The sequence below is a fragment of the Heptranchias perlo genome, chromosome 7 (genome assembly GCF_035084215.1).
Source record: "Heptranchias perlo isolate sHepPer1 chromosome 7, sHepPer1.hap1, whole genome shotgun sequence".
In the NCBI taxonomy this organism is placed as follows: Eukaryota; Metazoa; Chordata; class Chondrichthyes; order Hexanchiformes; family Hexanchidae; genus Heptranchias; species Heptranchias perlo.
Window position 1 is genome coordinate 38,604,663 of NC_090331.1, and position 26,221 is coordinate 38,630,883.

A 26,221-nucleotide genomic window follows, 5' to 3' on the forward strand; every position below is an offset into this window, starting at 1 on the left:
ACAGTGTTATGCTATCACTGGTACCAAACTTAACCAGTAACAGCAGAAATTTGGCATCAAATTTCTGGTATAATAATAAGAGCAACAACACAAACAGCGGAGGGTAAATGTTCCAATCCTAAGGCTGTGGGAATTGCACACAGTGATCTCTGAACTTGTGTAAAGTTGGAACAGCCAAACCCAATGGATCTTCCGAGGTTGGCCCTCATTCAATATTCAAGGTGAGCTCCTGCTGTGGGTTGGGTCTTGTGCTGGGAGCCCAGCAGAAGGAGAGGGTAGAATATCTGGCTTATCGGTATTCTTAAAAGACTGCAGCTGGGACTCAAAGTGATTTGGCCACATAAAGGTAAGTGACAGCATGTGGGGATGAAAATAATTGGCAGCCTTTCAAAAGGTTAAATGAGAAAAAGGAAGTGGCTGGAAAACCCAATGGATGGCAAAAGAAATGTGCAAGCAGGAAATGTTTTTTGTGGGCAAATGATGGAGGAGACCAGCTTCAAACCCCCTGTTTGATGGCTAGTTGAAATGTTTTTGCATGAGGTGGATGCAAGGAGGATTGCCCTGTTTGGCAATCCAAGGCAACCAAGGACAGCACTGTGTATAGGAATTAGTGGCCGGGGAAGGTGGTACCCACAGCACGTAAGAACAGATGCAAAGGAAGATAGCATACCTTAAAGCTGCCAAGATAGACTACAAACAGTACCAAACACTAGGTAGATGACCTAAGTATGCAGGTCACATAGTGTTGCCTTTCAACCTGCTACACATTTACTGCTGGCCTATGCCCAACCCTTAGTCAATTTACAGTTATTTTATTGCAAATTATGCATGCCTTACTCCACCAGGGCATACATTCAAGCTGCAACTTACACAGAAATCTTTGGTTAATACGGCAATGCCAGTCTGGAATGAGCAGATGGCAGAAATGTTGAGGTCAGTGTGTGACCTTGACTGCCACTGTCAGTGGAATACCTGTGTTGCAGGCTGGTTGCGGATGTCCTTGCAGCAGATGTTACAGCTGTGTAACTGCCTCTGTGCCTACAGTTCCCTTCATCATTGCTAGGTAGGTATGCCAGGACCTGTAGATAAGGTTGGTGGCATAATGGTGAGTGCAAGCAGTCTGGCTTTGGTGCCAAATTATATCTTGTCATGCCTTCTTCCATTTTGCACCACTTCAACCATGAAGTAATGCAATCAAAGTGCTTTAAAAGCAGCTGCCATCATTAATTTTTAAATTGTCCTGTCAAATGGCACAGGACTCTAGCTTGCAATTAGATGCGTTGTATCTCCCTAAGCTGGAGTGAAAGTTTATATTATAAGAGGCCCTTCTCAAATCCGCTTATCCTTTACCATCTTTCTGTCCTGTTGAACTCTTATAAATACTTCAGATACAGTTGGCTTCCCAGTGATTTGGTAAACAACACTCTGCTAGTTTTGTTTCTACATAAACATTATCTACATGTTCTAATACCAATAAAAAATTAGAAAGATACACAAAACAACAGCAATAAAAAGCCATTGAAAAAAATGAAAATAAAATGACAAAATAGCCCCTACTCCCCTAAAGACCTACTTCATGCACTGATTTCCCTTTATGCGGTGTCTAGATAGGTGAGCACAGCACCAGGTGATCCAATCTTTAAAAGGGAAATCATGTTCGAACTTATTTACGTTTGGCAATGCATTTCAACATTTAAATGAAGCTCTTTGCACATTATGTACAAGAGTGTGTTAGGCCGGTTTAATTGGCCAGCCAGAAGATTGTTAATGGCACATGTCCAGAGGGGTCCAACAAAGGGGTCCCATCCAATATTCTGGCATGTGCGTACATATTCGGCACCAATAGGACCGATCCTATGGATGGAAAGTATGCCCTGAGATTCTTTCAGAGTTAGTACATACCAGTCCTATGGCAGTTTTATACAGGTCCATATACAATGTAAATCAAAAAGCAGTTTTTAATTTCCCAATATTTTTGAAAATGTCTGCATCTAAACCACTCAAGATTCTAATAGCACTGTCTTCATTGTGCCTTCAACTAATTCCATATAATACTTGGAGCAATCTAATATTGCTATTATATTCCAAATACATTATGAGGTCAATATTCTCATGTTGCCCTTGCATTGCACTTTGCCCTCCATTTTGTGCAGATGTGTTATTGGACAATAGCAATATACAGTTCCCAACATGGATGAACTCACTGAATAGCTGGGTGCTGCTACGTAGACAAATAAAGTTTGAAATTACCAGAGGGAGGCAAGTAAAACTCATGAATAAAATATTTAATAAGTGCTAATTTGTTAAAAGAGACCCCGTGGCAGTCATGGAGATGGCTTAGTGGTATAAACTGGGCGACATGGACATGTTGGGCCGAAGGGCCTGTTTCCATGTTGTAACTTCTATGATTCTATGGCTGCCACTCTTCATTTTCATATGAACCATCTGCTTTAAATGTTTTCTAAATGTAAAATGCAGTGTGCTGTCAGTTCTGTGTATTACAACAGAGCTGACACAATGAATGTGAATGGGTGGTCAGACTATGATACAATCCCTGCCCTTAGGAACAATTTTATCCTTTTGGTCCAATACTAGGAGATTTAGGTTGCAGATTATATTTTGTCTGGAATGAACTAATAGAGACTGAGTGGGTTAGTGCAGTCCTGGTATTCAATTGTTCCCTAGGCATCCACACAGTGATGATTTATCACAGTTTAAAATTAACACCGGTGTGAGTAGATGGGGCTAGAAATTGGGCCGTGTAGCTCCTGTTGTTTCGGCGCTACACGGCCTCTCCGACATCCAAGACGGCGTCTTGGATGCGCACGCATGTTTCCTGTATGATGTGCGCCAGACGTCATCTTGGTATAGGAGTTAGCGCAGGCACAGAAAACGCACGCTGGAATCATGTAAAGTAGGGAGAAAATGGCTTCAATCAGTGTGCAACACTGATTTAAAGTGATAGACACCATTTTGGGGCGTAACGCTCAACTCAACGCACAGTCATAACCCCAACCATCTGAATGTGTCTTAGAGTGCCTGGAGGACCCCCCACCAGTGCCATTTAAAGGGACCATGCAAGATTTACAGGTTAGTGGCTGGATTATTGCTTCTAGCTGCGGAGACATTTGCAACTATTTTTGGAGGTCTCCTAGACTAGAATGCTAGGACGCAGGGACATAGCCTAACATTTAGAGCCACGACGTGCAGGAGTGAAGTTAGGAAATGCTTCAACACGCAAAGGGTTGGAGACGTTTGGAATGCTGTTCTGCAGATGGCAGATGATGCTAGCTCACTTGTGAAAGTTAAATCTGAGACTAATAGATTTCTGTGGATCAAGGGTATTAAGGGATATGGAGTTTAGGCAGGTATATGGAGTTAGCTCACAGGTCCAGCATGATCTCATTGAATGGTGGAACAGGCTCGACGGGCTAAATGCCACTGCCACTTGCTGCCTCTTGATATGTTTCACCTTCTCCTGCAAGAAAGCGGGACGTGTGTCTGGGTGATGTGCCTGTCATGGTTGAATAGCTGCCAATGTTTGTGGCCTGTGAATTGTGGATGGGCGGCTTGAAACAGTGGTAATGTGTAAGGGTGAGAGGAAACATCTGGTTGGAAGAGTTGAGTACTGATAGAAAGAGTTTATTGGTATGTGGGGGATGGGGGGTGTAGTGCCTGGTGCAGTTGGTAGGAGATGCCACTTGCCAGTTGACCTCACTCACCTTGACCACTCCTGTCAAAGCATTGAACTTGTTCCTGCACTGCATCCATGTTCATGATGCTGTGCGCCTGGCATTGACTTCGTCCCCCGCTGCCTCCCACTGTCTTTTGAGTATACGTCTGGAGGGCCTCTTGCCCACCCCCCCCCCCCAACCCCGACTGTGGATATAGGATGTCTCTCCTTCTGTCCACCTCTTGCACCCAATGTCTCATCATGCTACCTACATCCAAAAACAGCCTTTATCCAATTTTTTCTCCCATGGTGTTTAATAGGGAACAGGGATGTAGAAATTACACTGCACCAAAACACGCTGTAGTGGCTGAATTCTTAAATGCGATGCACACAGGCAGCTGTGATTACACTGCCCTCTCTCATTATTCTTGAGTAAGGAAAAGCAAAGCTCCATGCATGTGTACTCAAACTTGGGCTGTGGCTCTACTCACTAGCCTGCAATTGTTGGTGAAATTACTATGGGCTGTCCGAGTTTTCTTTAAACATCAATTCTAAAAATCCTTTGCGCATTGGATGCAGTTATGGTCTTGATACCAATGCCAATCTGCTGATTTCTGTAAAATTAGCAGCATTATACCACAAGTTTGGGAAAAGATGATGCCACACTGGCATCAAAACAGGCAGCACAACAGAAGCATTACTCCGTTCATTTTAGTTTCAATAATACTTCAAGCAGAGCACCTAATAATGTCATCTCTATTACTTATGTATGCAGTTGAAGCCTCTGTGTAATAGCACAATGCAATTTAATTAAAAATTTATTTATCTGGAGCAACGTTCCCTCTAATTTTTTTCGGCCATGTGTGGAATGAATTTGGATTTGTGCACCGATATAAACCCATGTGTGCCACCGTAAAAAAAAAGACGATCTTTTAGAAAACATTATTCAGGGTATATAACAAACAGAACAAATGTACAAAATAATGGATAATTGTAACAAGGCGAGCTGTCAAGGATTTTTAATTAAACAATACTTGTGATGGAAATTTCAGAAGTAAACACTGCCATCAGAGGAAAGGGGACATCCTGATTGAGACCCAGATTCTGTAGATGACAGTCCAGATGATGGAAAAGAAGAGGGTCTCTGGTTTAGATGTTTTTCTCTTCTTTCTCTCCCTCTCTTTCAGCGTTTATATATTTTGTCCAGGTTTACTTCCTTACCACTTGACAGATGAGATTTGATCCGCGTAAGCATATCAAGGTGATTTTCTTTCAAACCATTTCGTGATTTTGTTTTAATTTCATTCATAAGGCTGAAGCCACGCTCGCAGTCAGCAACTGAAGCTTGAAACGGGAAATTATCCACTTTGATAGGAAGAATAGAAAAGCAGAATATTTTTTAAAAGGTGAGAGACTAAGAAATGTTGGTATTCAGAGGGATTTAGGTGTCCTTGTACATGAATCACAGAAAGTTAATACACAGGTACAACAAGCAATTAAGAAGACAAATGATATGTTAGCCTTTATTGCAAGGTGGTAGGAGTATAAGAGCAAGGTCATACTGCAATTATATAGAGCTATGGTGAGACCACACCTGAAGTACTGTGTACAATTCTGATCTCTTTACCCAAGGAAGGATATACTTGCCTTAGAGGGGGTGCAACAAAGATTCACTAGATTGATTCCTGGGATGAGAGGGTTGTCCTATGAGGAGAGGTTGAGTAGAATGGGGCTATATTCTCTGGAGTTTAGAAGAATGAGAGGTGATCTCATTGAAATATATAAAATTGGTAGAGGGCTTGACAGGGTAGATGCTAAGAGGCTGTTTTCCCTGGCTGAAGAGTCTAGAACTAGGAGACATAGTCTCAAGATAAGGGGTCGGCCATTTACGAACCGATATGAGGAAAAATTTCTTCAATCAGAGGGTTGTGAATCTTTGGAATTCTCTACCCCCGAGGGCTGTGGATGCTCAGTCATTGAGTATATTCAAGACTGAGATCAATAATCTTTGGACACTAAGGGAATCAGGGGATATGGGGATCGGACAGGAAAGTGGAGTTGAGGTAGAAGATCAACCATGATGTTATTGAATGGCAAACCAGGCTCGAGGGGCCATATGGCCCATTCCAGCTCCTATTTCTTATGTTCTTATGAGTCCTAAGTAATAAAACAATATATAACTTACTGTAAATCAGTGGTCCTGATAATAATACATTCCAACATCCCTACTGTTACTTAAAAATACTATTGCGGGAATCCTCAAAAAATATACTTGCTTCTTGAATGAAAAAAAGCGAAATCACTCAAGTTGTTTGACAGTTTTAAAAAGGAGAATTAAAAGGGGATGTTGTGCCTTTTAAAGAGAGGCATTTTTTGTTTGCAGGGATTCGCACAAGCGCAGCTCTGTGAGCATTGCCTCTTTAATTAGCAGCTTTGCTGCAGCTGAAGGAGATGGGGGGGGGGGGGGGGGGGGTTCGGAGCTGGAACTAGGCCAACGAGCGCGTTCCCCGGACTATCGTTCTGGAGTGGAGTGCGAATGAGCTCATGGCTCTTTCTGCAGAAATACAGAGCGCAGCTTCTCTCAAACTGCTAAAATTGCTTAATGTTTTATTTGATTTTAAAAAATCAGACATACAATTTTTCCATTATGTGCAGACTTGGATCTCCTGGCTATTGCCACTGTCCTGCTGTGTAGCAGGCACAGTACCTATCGGTAAACAGTCCGTCCTGGGTCGCCGAGGACCCTTTGCTCAATTTACATTAATTCCAACTCAGTCTTTTTCTCGGGTTCTCACCGCTGTTTGCAGCTGCCATTTTAACCTGTATATAATTCAGATTGTACAGAAACCTCACCCCCCCACCCCGGCACCCTAACATCAAACACCTCCCTCCCCCACCCACCTTCCTTCCAGCTGGGACTCCTCAGGACTGCCTGTTGAATAAAGCAATATTGCGTCCCTCTGAACAACAGAGGACTTTGTGTTTATAAAAAAAAAGTAAAAAGAAAAGCCGCTCAATTAGATTGGAGAGGCTTCAGGTAAACCGTACGTTAGATCCCGAGCTTCAAAACGTCTACAACAGTCAAAAAGGTGTGTTGAAAGCAATAACAGAAGACACAGGCGCCGGGACAGCGCGGACAGAATGAGGAAGTGTGTGGCACATAACAGACTGCTGCGTGGCCATGCAAGCATGCAGCTTAGAAGCAACAGTGATCTGGAGCCTAATTAACTAAAAATTCTACATGAAATACCTAATTTAATATAATACATTGTATAACATAATGTACAGGGTAACACAAACATTTAATGTTCTTAATTTTTTTTTAAATGATTTGAATATTTTCACTTTTACAGATTGAAATAACTTTCACTAATGCTTTCACTTCTGCAATAAATTCAAAAACAAGACTTACCTGAAGATCATTTCCAGACCAATCCTCTCAGTTCAGCGATAATCCAACTGTATAAACTTCTAAATCCAGTTACTTCTATCATGTATCAGGTATGTTAAATTATCAGTTGGTATCTAACTATTACTATCCCAAGTGTGTGGCCCATTGCCACTGCTTTCTTGCACCTGTAAAGGAACTGAGTTGTGCTGTGGTTAATGAACTTGCCTTGCTTCACCTGTCTAGCGTGAAAAGGTTCACATTCCCCAGGCCTCTCATGTTCCAAGAAGTGCAGAATACCTCATCAACAAGCAAAATATGCTTCAATGTGCCTTTTATTCTTCAGTTGGTCAGTCTTTATATGCAAATCCTCATCAAAGAAGAAGCTAAAAATCAAAATAACACATAAATGATATAAAAGGAAAAAAAGATTATTTTCCTGAAAAGAACAATCTACAAGAGCATCATATTATGTTTGTGTTGTCCCTATTTTGCATGAATCCTTCAATATCATCTAATATTTGTTATTCTTAAGTTTATCCTACTTCCTGATCTTAGCCTGGTGGGATGTTAATTAACTATCCAATTATGTGCCCAGTCAGGCACATAAACAGCTGGGATTAATTTCTAAAATGCATGTGGACTCATTTTGTTTTGGTTGTGGTTGTACTCTAAAACTTATTCTTTGATGTTTTTATCCTAACAGGACATTTTGCCTCTTGCAAATATGTAATTTGATTATTGAAAGCAAAAAGCAACCACATTTAAAATATCTTTCAATATTGTTTTTAAAAAATCAGATTTCAAATGATTGTAGAATAAGTACAGAAGACTTTATGCTCCACTGCTGGGCCACCTTCGCAGGATCTTGTTGTACAATTGCTTATCTTTAGAATCCGTAGCTGAGCCTGCAGGTAGTGAGAACAGCTGCTGCTTTTTGGAATTCTTTGATCAAAAGTTTGGGTGAGTTCATCGATTACATAGAATTACTCCTATCTCCTTTTTTTGAAGATAGGAATGACATTTTCAGAAAGATGTCAAGGCCTTAGAGAGGGCGCAGAAGAGATTTACTAGAATGGTACATGGAATGAGGGACTTCAGTTATGTGGAGAGACTGGAGAAGCTGGGGTTGTTCTCCTTAGAACAGAGTAGGTTAAGGGGAGATTTGATAGAGGTGTTTAAAATCATGAAAGGTTTTGATACAGTAAATGATGAGAAACTGTTTCCAGTGGCAGAAGGGTCCATTATCGGAGGACACAGCTTTAAGGTGATTGGCAAAAGAGCCAGAGGTGTCATGAGGAAACATTTTTTTATGCAGCGAGTTGTAATGATTTGGAATGCACTGCCTGAAAGGGTGGAGGAAACAGATTCAACAGTGACTTTCAAAATGGAATTAGATAAATACTTGAAGGGAAAAAATTTACAAGGCTTTGGGGAAAGAGCAGGGGAGTGAGACTAATTGAATAGCTCTTTCAAAGAACCGGCACAGGCACGATGGGCTGAATGCCCTCCTCCTGTGCTGTACCTACTATGATAATATGATGATACATTTGCTGTCCGCCAGTCCTCTGGTGCTATTTCTTTCTCTACTGATATTTTATATATGGATACTAGTGCCACTGCTATGTCATTCCTAGTTTCTTTGTGTATCCATGGATGCAATCCATCTGGACCTGGGCTCTTGTCCTGCTTAAGTTTTGCTAGTTTGGCTAGTTTGTCTCGGATGATGGGCCAAATTTTCAACCCTTCCACCTAGCGGAAATGGGGCGGTGGCTATAGCATCCCAAAAATGTTGGACAACGACTTACCGCCTCATTGGTGCTGTGGCCGTGACAATGTTCACCAGGACCTAGCACTGGACAGCTGGAGCAACCCCTGGAGTCAAGCATTAGACCCATTTAAAATGGAAATCGAGGTCCCATTACATGATGAGTGGGACTTGAACCCACAACCGTCTGACTCAGAGGTAAGAATGCTACCACAGATCCATGACAGAGAAATGGGTTTATGAAGGTAGAGTTTCCATGGCTAACAGAAATGCCATAGGATGAACAAACTATTCTGTTCCTATGTGCACAAAAGCAACCTGCCCCCTGAATTTTTGCTCCTCGTGGGGAAGAACCCTCTCCACATTCAGATGTGGTTGGACCAGTTCAAACTACATCTCAAAGGGTCATAAAGAACCTTAGCAACAATACATATAACTGTCAGGTACTGGATTTGTATCTGAAAAAGCGAGCACCTAAAGGAAAAAAAACCATTTACATTCTATCACCAGTTCATATGTAATAAGCATGCACACACACCAAGGATTGAATTACAGACTGGCATCTAATCAAGAGGTTCAGATTGTGTACATATCAAATAATAATAGATACCAGGAGTGAGTTGCAAGCTGGAATCTAATTGAGGAGTTTGGGTGATTTACATAAAGAACAACTGATACCTGGGAGTGAGTTAGTCTGTGTATCCAATCAAGGGGTTATAATATCAAACCACGATGAGGCTATAACCGCTCCCAGTAGTGTGTGTAGGGGTTTCGTATGTCGGCCAGCATCATGCAACCACATTGTCTGCAAATGATGGCGAGAATACTCTGTGTAGTTTTTCCCGAATGGTTAGAGATTGTGATTCAATTACTATGTGTCGTAAACTGCTTTCGATTACCAGAAACTAACCAAGTCACAAGGGAGCAAAGACATTTTCCAGTACTTTATCACTTAATAAAGCAGTATACCTCATGACTATACATGTGACACAGTTACACAACTCAGGGACCAGATAGAAGCTCATGATATAATTACTCATGGCATATATGGTGACATAAATATATCATATCAACCCAGGGGTATCTTCTATTTGCTTCACATTACAGGTCAGCACCAAAAATGGTTCTTGCAGATAGATTATACAGTACATTTTATTCTGATATCATAAATTTCCTGTTCTGGCTGTCATTGGACATATCCCACAAATATTTCGGCAACATTTTTGTTGTGGGTGGGTTGTACTTTGCCACAGAATTGGGAATACATCTTCTTGCAACTAGCAGCAACAGCTTCAATAGGTTGTGAGCTGCTGGGGTGGGGGGTGGGCTCTCTTCCAGTGAGTGCACTCTATAGGCACGAGCCTGGGTTTGCAGGAATTGTGAGTTGCATCATATTCTCTGTGTTCTCCTGGTCTACTATCTAGAAAGGCTAAATGCGGCATGGCAAGAATGTATGTAGCGTTGACCCTTTCTGACTGCAGCTCCTTCAGCAGTTATCCACCAAGGAGGGCTGGAATTTGTGAAGCAACTGTGGAGTGCGGTACACTTGATGTATTATTTTAAGTTGACTGTCTTGCATTCTGTTGCAGGTGGTAGGTGTGGGGGCTTTCTTTCACAGCTGTTTTCATTCCTCCCCTGCTATCTCATGACGTAAGTCTCATTCCCAGACATCCAGTCCCTTGTGAGTTTGGTGCACTCTGGAGGAGGTGAGTTGGGTCTCTTGCAGGAATGTCACCTCTACCTCCCCTTTCTGGGCATAAGTTCAGATTTTTTCCTTTTAATTGACATTCCGGGAGATAGCCAAGGTCAGTGGAGTTGGGTTTATATGTTGTGTGCATGGGGTAATGGTTGTTTCTTATTCTGTGTCTTCCCACTGGTAACAAGCACATTCCCGCGGGACTTCTGGGTGATAACCCTGGTTGTAGGATTTGCCCACTTGCTACCCAATATGCTGTGTGCCCCCACCCCTTGACAACAACAACAATTTGCATTTATATAGCACCAATTTAACGTAGTAAATGTCCCAAGGTGCTTTATAGGAGCATTATCAAACAAAATTTGACATCAAGCCACATAAGGCGAAAGGTCGGTGATCTGAAATGTTAACTCCGTTTCTCCCTCCACAGATGCTGCCTGACCTGCTGAGTGTTTCCGGCATTTTCTGTTTTTATTTCAGATTTCCAGCATCTGCAGTATGTTGCTTTTGATCAAGGAGATATTAGGATAGGTGACCAAAAGCTTGGTCAAAGAGGTAGGTTTTAAGGAGCATCTTAAAGGAGGAGAGAGAGGTGGAGAGGTTTAGGGAGGGAATTCCAGAGCTTAGGGCCTAGGCAGCTGAAGGCATGGCCACCAATGGTGGAGCGATTAAAATTGGGGATGCGCAAGAGGCCAGAATTGGAGGAGCGCAGAGATCTTGGAGAGTTGTAGGGCTGGAGGAGGTTACAGAGATAGGGAGGGGTAAGACCATGGAAGGATTTGAAAACAAGGATGAGAATTTAAAAATCGAGGCGTTACTGCTGCACCGGGAGCCAATGTAGGTCGGCGAGCACAGGGGTAATGGGTGAACAGGACTTGGTTCGAGTTAGGATATAGGCAGCAGAGTTTTGGATGACCTCATGTTTATGGACAGTGGAAGATGGGAGGCCCGCCAGGAGAGCATTGGAATAGTCGAGTCTAGAGGTAACACAGGCATGGATGAGGGTTTGAGCAGCAGATGAGTTGAGGTTGGGGCAGAGACGGGCGATGCTACGGAGGTGGAGGTAGATGTTCTTGGTGATGGAGTGGATATGTGGTTAGAAGCTCATCTCAGGGTCAAATAGGAAGCCAAGGTTGCGAACGGTCTGGTTCAGCTTCAGACAATGGCCAGGGAGAGGGATGGAGTCGGTGGCTAGAGAACGGAGTTTGTGGCGGGGATCGGCGACAATGGCTTCGGTCTTTCCAATATTTAGTTGGAGGAAATTTCTGCTCATCCAGTACTGGATGTCGGATAAGCAGCGTGACAAATCAGAGACAGTAGAGGGGACAAGAGAGGTGGCGGTGAGGTAGAGCTGGGTGTCGTCAGCGTACATGTGGAACCTGACGTTGTGTTTTCGGATGATGTCGCGAGGGGCAACATGTAGATGAGAAATAGGAGAAGGCCAAGGATAGATCTTTAGGGGACTCCAGAGGTAATGGTGCAGGATTGGGAAGAGACGCCATTGCATGTGATTCTCTGGCTACGACTGGATAGATAAGACTGGAATCAAGCGAGGAAGTGATCCCCTGGGGTCTCTCGTTACAGGGTTTGTTCACTTGTCCCATAGTATTAGGGAAATGGTATGCAAGAACACTATGTTGGAGCCCAAGGGATGCAACATGATGTTTTTGGATACCCTTTCCCTAGTACTGTGTTTGAAATAGGTTCTGCCTCCCACTCCGACCTGCCTTTAAGATTCCTATTTACCTTCCTTGGGGAAAATCCAATATTGGAAGCTGCGCAATGGCACGAGGTTGGATTTTGTCTGGCTCCCACCCCTATGCAGCCAGCCAATTGCAGAGCATACAGATTGGCTTGCTGATTAGTAGTGCTGATGGTCTTTTCCAATTTCTGCCTATTTCAGTGGCCTGTGGCTTTTGCATTAACATTCAGTACTTGTTCCTATTTCATTGCTTGGCCATAGGAAGTCATCGCTTTTATACAAACACATATGCCAATCGGGAATAACTGAATCAATACAGACAGTACAAGGCCATTTTGCCCATTGTACCTATGCCAGCTCTCTGAAGGAGCGATCCACTTAGTCATATTCCCCTACCCTTTCCCAATACCCTTTAAAATGTTTCCTTTTGAAATATTTATCCATTTTCCTTTTAAAAGCTATTATGGATTCTGCTTCCAACACATTTTCTAGTAGGACATTCCATGTCCTAACAACTTTCTGTTTAAAAAACATTTCACCTAACATCTGCCTATGTTCTTTTGGTGATAACGCTTAATTTATGTCCTCTAGTTACCAACTCACCAAACAGTGGACAGAATTTGTCCCGATTTAACTTAATAAAACACCTTATAATTTTGAACACCACTATCGAATCTCCACTTAACCTTCTTTGTTCCAATGAAGAGAGACCCAGTTTCTCTAATCTCTCATAACTAAAGCCTCTCATCCAAGGTATCGTCTTATTGAATTTCTTCTGCATCTTCTCCACAGCCTTGATATACTTCCTAAGGTCATAAAACTGGACCTAATATTCTAACTGTAGCCTAACCAATGATTTGTACAGGTTTAGCATTACCTCTTTGTTTTTGTACTCTATGCTCCTATTTACAAATCTTAGGATCGCATATGCTTTTTTAACAACTTTATCAACTAATCCTCCCACTTTTAAAGATTTGTGTATCTGAACCCCTAAATATTTCCACTTACTCCACTAGTCCTTTTGAAGTTTTTGGAGTATATGGCCTCAATATTAATCCCCCCATGACAGGCGGGAAAGGGTCGGGGGCAACAAGACCCCAAACCAGCGCGCTCTCACCCGCCGCCTCTTTTACAGCAGCAGATATCAGGGCGTCCACGGCGGGACGTTTAATTAACATATTTAAATCAGGCTCTCACAGTGTAATTGGGATCTTGATTTGAAATTTACTGCTGCTGTGCGGGTTTCCCAGGGGTCAGGAAACTCGGCAGTGAAAGGGGGGCGGGAACTGTCGGCTCCCCAAAGTAAGTGCCTCTTTCAGCACACCTTGTGGGCCAGGAGTAGCAGGAATGCTCCCCCCAGGCCACACAAGGAAGCCTTCGGCCTCCCCCCAGCCCCAATTGCCGACCTCCCCCCAGTCCTCCCGATCATAGGAACATAGGAACAGGAGTAGGCCATTCAGGCCCTCGAGCCTGCTCCACCATTTGATAAGATCATGGCTGATCTGTGATCTAACTCCATATACCTGCCTTTGGCCCATATCCCTTAATACCTTTGGTTGGCAAAAAGCTATCTATCTCAGATTTAAAATTAGCAATTGAGCTAGCATCAATTGCCTTTTGCAGAAGTGAGTTCCAAACTTCTACCACCCTTTTTTGTGTAGAAATGTTTTCTAATCTCACTCCTGAAAGGTCTGGCTCTAATTTTTAGACTGTGCCCCCTAGTCCTAGAATCCCCAACCAGCGGAAATAGTTTCTCTCTATCCACCCTATCTGTTCCCCTTAATATCTTATAAATTTCGATCAGATCACCCCTTAACCTTCTAAACCCCAATTTGTGTAATCTCTCCTTGTAACTTAACCCTTGAAGTCCGGGTATCATTCTAGTAAACCTACGCTGCACTCCCTCCAAGGCCAACATGTCCTTCCGAAGGTGTGGTGCCCAGAACTGCTCTCAGTACTCCAGGTGCGGTCTAACCAGGGTTTTGTATAGCTGCAGCATAACTTCTGCCCCCTTGTACTCTAGTCCTCCAGATATAAAGGCCAGCATTCCATTAGCCTTATTGATTATTTTCTGCACCTGTTCATGACACTTCAGTGATCTATGTACCTGAACCCCTAAGTCCCTTTGGACATCCACTGTTTTTAACTTTTTACCATTTAAAAAGTACCCTGTTCTATCCTTTTATGATCCAAAGTGGATGACCTCACATTTGCCTAAATTGAATTCCATTTGCCACAGTTTTGCCCATTCACCTAATCTATCAATATCCCTTTGTAATTTTATGTTTTCATCTATACTGCTTACAATGCCACCAATCTTTGTGTCATCGGCAAACTTAGATATGAGACTTTCTATGCCTTCATCTAAGTCGTTAATAAATAGTGTGAATAATTGAGGCCCCAAGACAGATCCCTGCGGGACTCCACTAGTCACATCCTGCCAATGTGAATACTTACCCATTATCCCTACTCTCTGTCGCCTTTCGCTCAGCCAACTTCCTAACCAAGTCCGTACTTTTCCCCCGATTCCATGGGCTTCTATCTTAGCTAACAGTCTCTTATGTAGGACTTTATCAAATGCCTTCTGGAAGTCCATATAAATAACATCCATCGACATTCTCCTGTCCACTACTTTAGTCACCTCTTCAAAAAATTAAATCAGGTTTGTCAGGCACGACCTACCTTTCACAAATCCATGCTGGCTCTCTCTGATCATGGGCCTCTCCCCCCTCTGCTTGCCGGGGACCGTCCCCAAGGGTCCCTGGCTGCGGCCACCTGCTGCTGGTGTTCCCTCCCACCCACCAGCCAGTCTGACCATTTGGCTGACTGCGGGCGAGAGATGGACCGACAAAATGTTCATGATGTCCTGCTGTTAAGATCGGCAGGACCTCCGTGTCCCCGACCTTGCCAGATTCATCGGTTGTTTACGGCCTCACCTGTACTTTCACTGCCTTCCCATAAATATCAGGGATAACGTCTTTCCTTATTCTTCCTTCCAAAATGTATCACCTTACATTTCTTTGCATTAAATTTAATCTAACATCTAGCTGACCAATCTGCCAACCTGTTTTTATCCTCCTTAAGTCACTTACAATGCTCACCTTTAACCACTCTCCTTATTTTTGTGTCATCTGCAAATCTTGATACTGTGCCCCTATACTCAAGATTGTCACTGAGAAGTGCAATGGTCCCAACATTAACACTTCAAGGACATGATGTGGAGATGCCGGTGATGGACTGGGGTGGACAAATGTAAGGAATCTTACAACACCAGGTGATAGTCCAACAATTTTATTTTAAAATCACAAGCTTTCGGAGATTATCTCCTTCGTCAGATGAGTGAGTGAAAGGTTCTCAAATCGCATATCTTATATTAGGCTGGGACACCATCACACCAATCAAAGGTATCGTTGGTGTTCAGACAGGTTAGCCACGGAAAACAGTACATCCCAGTATGCTGAATACACATTGTGTCAAATTACACAGACAGAGAGAAAGAGACCCGAAAGGCAGAGAGAGAGAGAATATTAAAAACAGATAACTTTTTTTCCCCCTTGCTGGTGGGGTTACGTGTAGCATGACATGAACCCAAGATCCCGGTTGAGGCCGTCCTCATGGGTGCGGAACTTGGCTATCAATTTCTGCTCGACGATTTTGCGTTGTCGTGTGTCTCGAAGGCCACCTTGGAGAACGCTTACCCGAAGATCGGTGGCTGAATGTCCATGACTGCTAAAGTGTTCCCCGACTGGGAGGGAACCCTCCTGTGTGGTGATTGTTGCGCGGTGTCCGTTCATCCGTTGTCGCAGTGTCTGAATGGTCATGCCAATGTACCATGCTCCGGGGCATCCTTTCCTGCAACGTATGAGGTAGACAACGTTGGCCGAGTCACAGGAGTATGAACTATGTACCTGGTGGGTGGTGTCCTCTCGTGTGATGGTGGTATCCGTGTCGATGATCTGGCATGTCTTGCAGAGGTTGCCGTGGCAGGGTTGTGTGGTGTCGTGGACGCTGTTCTCCTGAAAGCTGGGTAATTTGCTGCGAACGATGGTCTGTTTGAGGTTGGGTGGCTGTTTGAAGGCGAGTAGTGGAGGCGTGGGGATGGCCTTAGCGAGGTGTCCGTCGTCATCGATGACATGTTGAAGGCTGCGGAGAACATAGCGTAGTTTCTCTGCTCCGGGGAAGTACTGAACGACGAAGGGTACTCTGTTAGTTGCGTCCCGTGCTTGTCTTCTGAGGAGGTCTATGCGATTCTTCACTGTGGCCCGTCGGAACTGTCGATCGACAAGTCGAGCGTCATATCCCGTTCTTACTAGGGCGTCTTTCAGCGTCTGTAGGTGTCCATCGCGTTCCTCCTCGTCTGAGCAGATCCTGTGTATTCGTAGGGCCTGTCCATAGGGGATGGCCTCTTTGACGTGGTTAGGGTGGAAGCTGGAAAAGTGGAGCATCGTGAGGTTGTCCGTGGGCTTGCGGTAGAGTGAGGTGCTGAGGTGCCCGTCTTTGATGGAGATTCGTGTGTCCAAGAAAGAAACCGATTCTGAGGAGTAGTCCATGGTGAGTTTGATGGTGGGATGGAACTTGTTGATGTTATCGTGTAGTCTCTTCAGTGATTCTTTGCCCTGGGTCCGTAGGAAGAAAATGTCATCGATGTATCTGGTGTATAGTGTTGGTTGGAGGTCCTGTGCAGTGAAGAAGTCGTGCTCGAACTTGTGCATGAAAATGTTGGCGTATTGGGGTGCGAATTTGGTCCCCATGGGTGTTCCGTGTGTTTGGGTAAAGAACTGGTTGTCGAAGGTGAAGACATTGTGATCCAGGATGAAGCGGATGAGTTGTAGGATGGCGTCTGGAGATTGGCTGTTGTTGGTGTTGAGTACTGAGGCTGTTGCAGCGATGCCGTCATCGTGGGGGATGCTAGTGTAGAGTGCCAAGACGTCCAACGTGGTGAGAAGTGTTCCTGGTTCAACTGATCCGTGGGTGCTGAGTTTTTGTAGGAAGTCTGTAGTGTCGCGACAGAAGCTGGGGGTTCCCTGTACGATGGGTTTCAGGATGCCCTCGACGTATCCAGAGAGGTTCTCACACAGGGTTCCGTTGCCTGATACGATAGGACGTCCGGGTGTGTTGGCTTTGTGTATCTTTGGGAGGCAGTAGAAGTCTCCCACGCGGGGAGTACGTGGGATGAGAGCACGTAGGATGCTTTGAAGGTCTGGATCGAAGGTCTTGATCAGTTTGTTGAGCTGGTGGGTGTGTTCTTTGTTTCTTCAAGGACAACACTGTTTACATTGCTCCAGTCTAAAAACATCCATTAACCATAATCTCTGTTTTCTGTCCTTTAACCAACTTCCTGTCCTTGCTGCCACACTTCTTTTAATTCCATTGCCATGATTTTATCAACAAACCTCCCATGTGACACCTTATCAAATGCCTTTTGAAAATCCATATCCCTGTTTTTCCTTTATTAATAAACTTTGTTATTTCCTTAATGAAGTTTATTAAATTTGTTAGATGACACGTAACTTTAGTCAGTTTTGAACTAGTTTGCATATACTTTAAACAATATTACTTGCTTTTAATAAATTTTGAAGTAATAGCGCACAGCTTCTTGCATCTTTCACCTAATTGATCAATCAAAGGAATAAAAACCTTATCGAGTCAGTGGAAGCTAATTTATGGCTTTTCTTGAATATTTACCAAAGGTCAAAACCTGGTCAATGCATGATCTATCACCCTCAATCTACATTGGAGTTCCTGCAGCTGCTGGCGAATTCCTGTTTGACGTTTTCAAGGACGGCTATTAAAATGACTCGGCACAGGCAGTTAAGTTGTTGCCCTCCAGACATTGCAAAGTAGTATACATGCTGCTTGTGGTGGCTGTACTAATTCTCAGCTGATCTTTGAGCTGTTACATGCAAGATACCAAGGTGCATCATTAGAATTGTGCCCTACAGCTTGTGTGCAATGAAAGTGTGGAGAAACAGAAAAAGGTTATCTCCATGCTTTACATGCTATCTCACTGAGGGTGCAGCAGCTCAACATGATTCATGCCATCCCTCTGTAGCCAAATAGTAATCATTTATTCAAGAAATGTATACACTTACCTTGGCCCTTCTCCTGATGTCATTGAACTTCATCTGCATTTGCTTTGGGATCTGACAAACCTAGGACACTGCATTGACTTGATCCATAACTTTTTCCCATGCAGTTTGGACTTGTGATTTAACAGGAGGGTGATTTTCTGCTCTAAAGAGGGCCACCCTCCTTTGCTGCATCTTTTGCAGCATGCCCTCTGGTGACTCTGCTGAAAAGGAAGGAGTGTCCCCCCCTACTATCATCACATGAGTTTTGAAAACAAACAATTTCAGTATTTCCTCACAGCTATGACTCTGCATCTGCAGCCAGATTAATACAAATAACAGCCCACTCTTTTTTAAATGCAAGCAGCAGTCCTTTAAGAGTTGCTGCCTAACCAGATTTTGCAATTTCCAACCATTACTTGCCTGTCTCCCCATGCATCTTTTCCATGTGCAGGGAACGTATGGAAATTATGGGAAGGGGTGTACCTTGCAAAATTCAGCAAGACCAGCCCTCCCCACTACCAACACAGGCATGCTATGATATATATTAATGACTTGGACTTGGGTATACAGGGTATAATTTCAAAGTTTGCAGATGACATGAAAAATCAGAAATGTAGTAAACAATGTGAAGGATAGTACAGACTTCAGGAGGACATAGACAGACTGGTGAAATGGGCAGACACATGGCAGATGAAATTTAACACAGAGAAGTGTGAAATGATACATTTTGGTAGGAAGAATGAGGAGAGGCAATATAAACCAAATGGTACAGGAACAGAGAGACCTAGAGATGTATGTACACAAATCTTTGAAGGTGGCAGGACAAGTTGAGAAGGTTGTTAAAAAAGCATATGGGATCCTGGGCTTTATTAATAGAGGCATAGAGTTCAAAAGCTAGGAAGTTATGCTAAATCTTTATAAAATACTGGTTAGGCCTCAACTGGAGTATTGTGTTCAATTCTGGGCACCATGCTTTAGGAAGGATGTCAAGGCCTTGGAGAGGGTGCAGAAGAGATTTACTAGAATGGTGCCAGGGATGAGGGACTTCAGTTATGTGGAGAGACTGCAGAAGCTGGGGTTGTTTTCTTTAGAGCAGAGAAGGTTAATAAGAGATTTGATAGAAGTGTTCAAAATCATGAATAACAAAAACATAAGAACACAAGAAATAAGAGCAGGAATAGGCCATATGGCCCCTCGAGCCTGCTCTGCCATTCAATCAATCATGGCTGATCTTATACCTCAACTCCACTTTCCTGACCGATCCCCATATCCCTTGATTCTCTTGGGAGTCCAAAAATCTATCAAGCTCAGCCTTGAATATATTCAACGACTGAGCATGAACATCCCTCTGGGGTAAAGAATTCCAAATTTCATGACCCTCTGAGTGAAGAAATTCTTCCTCATCTCAGTCCTAAATGACTGAACCCTTATCCTGAGACTATGTCCCCTATTTCTGGACTCTCCAGCCTGGGGAAACATCCCCTTAGCATCTACCCTGTCAAGCCCTCTTAGAATTTTATATTATTCATCCTTTTAAACTCCAGAGTGTAGATCCATTTCACTCAATCTTTCCTCATAGGACAACCTTCTCATCAAAGGAATCAATCTAGTGAACCTTTGTTGCAACACCTCTAAGGCAAGCATATCCTTCCTTAGGTAAGGAGACCAAAACTGCACACAGTACTTCAGGTATGGTCTCACCAAAGCCCTGTACAATTGCAGCAAGACTTCCTTACTCTTGTACTCCAACCCCCTCGCAATAAAGCCCCCATTTGCCTTCCTAATTGCTTGCTGTACCTGTATGTTAACTTTCTGTGTTTCGTGTACAAGGACACCCAAATCCCTCTGAACATTAACATTTAATAGTTTCTCACCATTTAAAAAATATTCTGTTTTTCTATTTTTCCCACCAAAGTGAATAATCTCACATTTCTCCACATTATACTCCATCTGCCACCTTCTTGCCCACTCACTTAACCTGTCTATATCCCCTTGCTGACTCTTTGTGTCCTCATCACAGCTTACTTTCCCACCTAACTTTGTATCATCAGCAAATTTGGATACATTACACTCAGTCCCTTCATCTAAGTCATTAATATAGATTGTAAATAGCTGAGGCCCAAGCCCCGATCCTTGTGGTACCCCACTAGTTACAACCTGCCAACCCTAAAATGACCCGTTTATTCCTACTCTCTTTTCTGTCCATTAACCAATCCTCAATCCATGCTAATTTTTTACCCCCAATCCCATGAGCCCTAATCTTGTGTAACAACCTCTTATATGAAAGGTTTTGACAGAGTAAATAAGGAGAAACTGTTTCCAGTGGCAGAAGGGTTGGTAACCAGAGGACACAGATTTACGGTAATTGGCAAAAGAACCAGATGAAACAAGAGGAAATATTTTTTTTAAGCAACAAGTTGTTATGATCTGGAAAGTACTGCCTGAAAGGATGGTGGAAGCAGATTCAATAGTAACTTTCCAAAGGGAATTGGATATATACCTGAAGGGAAAAAATTTGCAGGGCTATGGGGAAAGAGCAGGGGAGTGGGACTAATTGGATAGCTCTTTCAAAGAGCCGGCACAGGCACGATGGGCCAAATGGCCTTCTGTGCTATACCATACTATGATACTATGATGCCTGCATCACAGCCAGACACAGATCTGATTTTGACGATCTGACAAATTTAAGACTTATAAATCATCATTGCCTCTTCTCTTGCTCTTGCTGTTAATATGACTGCATGATATTTTGAAGCTCAATGATGTAATGGTGTATTTCAGATTCCTCACATGGAGTTGTCTGATTGCTGTTGTATTAGTAATACACTTTAAGACCTTTCGTGAATCTTCCATGGATTCTCAGATTACTGAATATTCACTGAATTATCATTTTGGTTTTATATTTTTGTACTTGCTATTACTTTATAATCAATTCATTCTTTATCCTTAACTATGCCTCGTCCATTCAATCTTCCCTGAGTAGAAGGTTTGGACAGTATATACAATGGGATACAAAAAACAAAAAGATATGCAGATTTATAAATAAATACTCTGTGCTAAAAACTGCAAGCTTATCAAGAAAATGTAAAAGCTTTTTATTTTAATAATATGAGTTGTACATTCCATTAAAAGCCTAACAGGTTTCAAAGCTATCATTAGTGTGTGATTATAACCTAAACAATGACAATCTATTAAAAGAAGCCTCCTAGTGAAATGCCAATGACCTGACCTGGCATGAATGTTCGAACACAATGCAGACCAGCAGGAAACTGCTGCATTTAGAAGATGATACTAGTAGAAGCTTAATTATAATTATTACTTGTAAAAGCCAACTCTAATTTCTTCCAGAACATGTAATTCTTCCAAAATTCTTTATGAAGAGACAAAGTCGTTCAGTTTTATTAATTGCGTCAGAATCTTGAAAACTTTCTTTCAACAAATCAATTCCCTGTTGTTAAATAAAAATGTAATAAAATACTACTTTCTTCTGTATGCTCAAATATTCCTTTGGGCGCAATGCCATGCACATCACAAGACAATAAAGGGATGATATTATTGAATCAAGTTTGAGCTGAAAAGAATAGAAACCTAATGATATTAGGTGTGAATTCGAATTAAAAGATGTGAATCAGTCATCTCTTATTACTTGATTCATGTTAAAAGATTGTTTTTCCATCAGGTGGGAGGAAAACAAACTCAGCTGACCATTTATGCCCCATCGACTACATAAAATAATGTGAAATGTACCATTTTAATTTTTTGCATCTCTCCCATAAACACAGAAGGTAACAATTTCCTTTATTTGTTACTATTTCCTTTAGTATATTTTGTCAGAGGGAAAAAAAGGACTTTTATCCAGTCCTGCAATTGCTAAAACTGTAATGACCATCAAAGTGGGCATGTTGGCAAGGGTTTTCTGCTTTTTCCCTTGCTCGCCCATGTTTATCCACCCACTGGGGTTGAAATTGGATAGTACTGGCCTGCTAGCATGAACTGGGTGCGGGGAACAATCCCTGCTCCAGAACGGATAGGCCCGAGGCATACTCGATATGGGGTCTCGGGCCTCATTTAAATTAGGCCAGCAAACTGCCTACGGACGTGCATGCACGTGTACATAAGAACATAAGAAATAGGAGCAGGAGTAGGCCATCCGGCCTCTCGAGCCTGCACCGCCATTCAACAAGATCATGGCTGATCTTCAACCTCAACGCCATTTTCCTGCTCCATCCCGATATCCCGTGATGCCTTTGATATCTAGAAATCTATCGATCTCTGTTTTGAATGTACTCAATGACTGAGCCTCCACATCACTCTAGGGTAGAGAATTCCAAAGATTCACCACCTTCTGAGTGAAGAAATTTCTCCTCACCTCATTCCTATATGGCCTATCCCTTATTCTGAGACTGTGACCCCTGGTTCTAGACTCCCCAGTCAGGGGAAACATCCTCCCGGCATCTACCCTGTCAAGCCCTGTAAGAATTTTGTATGTTGCAATGAGATCACCTCTCATTCTTCTAAACTCTAGAGAATGCAGGCATAGTCTACTCAATCTCTCCTCATACGACAATCCCGCCATCCCAGGAATCAGTCTGGTGAACCTTCGTTGCACTCCCTCTATGGCAAGTTTATCCTTTCTTAGGTAAGGAGACCAAAATTGTTCACAATACTCCAGGTACGGTCTCACCAAGGCCCTATATAATTGCAGTAAGACATCTATACTCCTGTACTCAAATCTTCTTGTAATAAAGGCCAACATACCATTTGCCTTCCTAATTGCTTGGTGCACCTGCATGTTAGTTTTCAGTGATTCATGTACAAGGACATCCAGGTCCCTTTGAACATCAACATTTCCCAATCTCTCACCATTTAAAAAAATACTCCGCATTTCTGTTTTTCCTATTAAAGTGGATAACTTCACATTTTTCCACATTATATTCCATCTGCCATGTTCTTGCCCACCCACTTAGCGTATGTGTAAACTCATCTATAATTACTCACTGAAACACATATAGAAAGTAACTGAGAATATTTTCAGCTGTGTCCACTTAACCGCAGGGAAAATAGAAATCGTCAAACTTTGGTGAAATGACACTTGTCTAAACTGTCCTTATAAAGCTTTCCACATTATTTCCTGCTGCACACTCACACAAAACAACAATGCGCATTATTCTTCTATTTTACTTCTACATGTCATCCAACTTTTTGGAAAGGTCTGATATAGTTTTGTCCTGCCCTTATATTTTCTCGTGGACAACTCCCCAATCCCATTTTTTAGATCCTCCCCTCAATTTCCTGCAATCTGTACTTAAGAAATAGTTCTTGACAGATTTAACTGACATGGTCACCTTATCTAATTCAATATTAATAACTTTCCTTATGTCCTTAGTCAGGCTTTTTATTTCCCCATAAATCCTTCTTCAGCACTCTGTTACCAGCACATTAGGCTACTGTGGTTTCGTGGACTTAGGAATGACTGATTTTTAGCCTTGTTATTAATTTTTGTATTTTGTTCAAATCCCCAAAAGTTTGTTGCTTGCACATTCCCTGCATCCAGTCACTTGGTGAATTATAACCAATCGCGACTGAATAATGTTCATTATAATGATGCAGTAATATCGTAGAGTTTTTGCTTAATTACCTTTGTAGATAAAAGCAAATTTCAGAATTTTATCTTCTTGAAAGATTTATCTGTGGTTATTCATCTCCCTTCAGAGGTCTAAAAACATTCAAGACTGTGGCAATCGTTTATGGACTGTTGGAAGGAGTGAGCTGAATGGGCAAAATGACCCTTTGTCATATTCTTGTGCAATTTTGAAAATATAACTTTTAAAAGAACAACATCCAGGAATATTTCCAGGATACAGTTTGGTCATCACTTTTTTATATCAATGGAAATGTAAATCAGGAGAGGTGTTTAACAGGTGGCCAAGCCAATATTGTGCGTTTTACACTATCATCTAAAGTCAAAATTTACCCCCCCAAGAATCCTGACTAGTTGTGACTGCAGAAGTCAATTAGCAATATGCATTCTTCCTACAGAAGAAGGCAGCACATGATGCCAGGAAAAAACAGGCCACTGGGAGAGTAAGTGCCCAAATCTGACAATTAACAGCACATGAAGAGGAAGGAATGAAAATAATTCCCTTCAACTCTAGACTGGCAGTTGGGGGTAGAAATGTGGGTGTTATGATGTCTTCAGTGGGTTCATGAGCTGTATACTTTTTCTTAATTAATGTTTTTCTGTATTCGTCAATCTGACCAACAACTAACAACTTTCCTTTTAAGAGATGGACAAAGTAGTTGACTAAGATAGCATGTTGCTCAACCAATAATATGCTGATGCTGAGACTCAGCAACCAGGGCCCACCCCAAATCGAGAGGCCCGAGGATCGATGGAAATTGGTTCTCAGGCCTCATTAGCATATTCACCGTGAGTTGTCGGCACTGTTAAGTTTTCAGAATATTCTGTCAGATGTCCACCGATAATTAAATCGGCCCCATGCTATTGTCCTTGAATGTATTCCTGTGTGACCTAATGGAGTGAGTAAATAAGGAGCAAAAAACATAATGGGAAAAATATGGTACTAAGCCTCAGCTGGAGAAGGCCTCCAGCTTCACCTTGCCCCACTCCCTGTGGGTGCTCATAGCTAATAATGCCCAGCATTGCCTCCTCAAATGATGTCAGTGGTGCTAGATTAGTGCGACCTCCTCCAGTCTGGGTGCTCTTCCCTATTGTGAAACAATTTGGCCTGCAAATAGAAAATTAATGTTGAGATATTATAAGTTTGACAAGTTTACCTTTGCACCCAGTTCTCTGCGCCTGTAAATTTGTGTGCTGGAGTGCTTGTGTACATTTTGAGCCATAGCATCAAGGTTCCAGAATGCATGCAAAATATTTAAATGAATACCTTGTGTAATTTCCCAGAATTTAGTCCAGCAGTGCATTTCTTACTTTCAAAGCCTATTTTGAATGGGCATAATGGATGCTCCTTGTGTAGACCTTTTGTGTGTTTTATTGCAATGTTTACAGTACCTTTTTAGGACTATGTTAACATTAGAAATTTTTCAATATTTCTGACATTTTTATCAATGATGTGTATTTATTGAACAATTTTTGGCAGAACAAATTTTATTTACGGAAACAGTAAGTTGGTTTGTAAGTTTGCCTTCTATGTTACTAGAAAGGAGGTTGTATGTGAAGCATTTACATGACTTCAGCAAAACAGAAACAGGTGAAAAAAGAGAGTACACAAAAACAGTTCCTCTGATACCAACTTCCAAGAGAACTCAGGGTGCCATAAACGATCTAGGTGCAGACAGCCACTTTCTGTGGTGGGCATGTGATGGTAAGGTTAATTGCTGGTGACCAAGGACAACTGCCTTTGCTGACTCTGGGTAAGCAGCAAACCAGCTGCAGAGCTTCGCAACCTGCTGCAATGACATCTGCAGTTGATCTGCAACTTAGACATTGTACTGCCAGTGACAATGGAGGACATTACTGCACTCAACTTATCAGCCTCTAGCTTATTCCAGGCTGACGTTGCTGTATCAGTTAATGTGCTAGCCACACATGTATGAAACAGATGTCTGATATATTGGTTAATATAACTAGCAGTTTCATCTCCTTTCCCATTGAAAAGCAACGGAAAAATGACAGAGCTGCCCAATTTCAACACAATGCTTCATTTCCCAAAGTACAGGGATTCCATTAACCATCTAGCCAGCAGTTTTCCTGCTTCTCCTTTGCCACCTCCATCATCTTGCTCCTCCTTACCTGTCAATTCTGCCTCATGGGTGATACCTCCTCAAGATCTTGCATCTTGGATGGGTGTAGCTGGTGTTTGTTAATGTCGATGAGAGGGATGCAGAGTGTTGTGAGGTGCTTGTCTTATTCTGGACCACTGGCAGTGCTGAGAAACAGCT

The 26,221-nt window shown here is 42.4% G+C and overlaps 1 protein-coding gene and 1 long non-coding RNA gene across 2 annotated transcripts; both read right to left on the minus strand.

The window, feature by feature from the left end:
* Positions 1–4,715: 4,715 nt before the first annotated feature.
* On the minus strand, positions 4,716–18,507 carry LOC137323289 (uncharacterized). Its single transcript, XR_010963336.1, has 3 exons — positions 18,320–18,507; positions 7,086–7,447; positions 4,716–5,038 (listed from the first exon to the last, which is right to left on the minus strand). It is a non-coding gene; the product is annotated as an uncharacterized lncRNA (long non-coding RNA).
* LOC137323288 (uncharacterized) lies at positions 15,517–26,221 on the minus strand. The gene is made up of 2 exons (XM_067986777.1): positions 26,073–26,221; positions 15,517–17,513 (listed from the first exon to the last, which is right to left on the minus strand). The coding sequence occupies exon 2, from the start codon at positions 16,976–16,978 to the stop codon at positions 15,794–15,796; it is 1,185 nt and encodes a 394-aa protein (XP_067842878.1). The 5' UTR covers positions 16,979–17,513; positions 26,073–26,221; the 3' UTR covers positions 15,517–15,793.

Coding starts and splice junctions, on each gene's coding strand:
- LOC137323288 (XM_067986777.1), bottom strand. CDS start 16,978: ATGGGGACCAAATTCGCACCCCAATACGCCAACATTTTCATGCACAAG.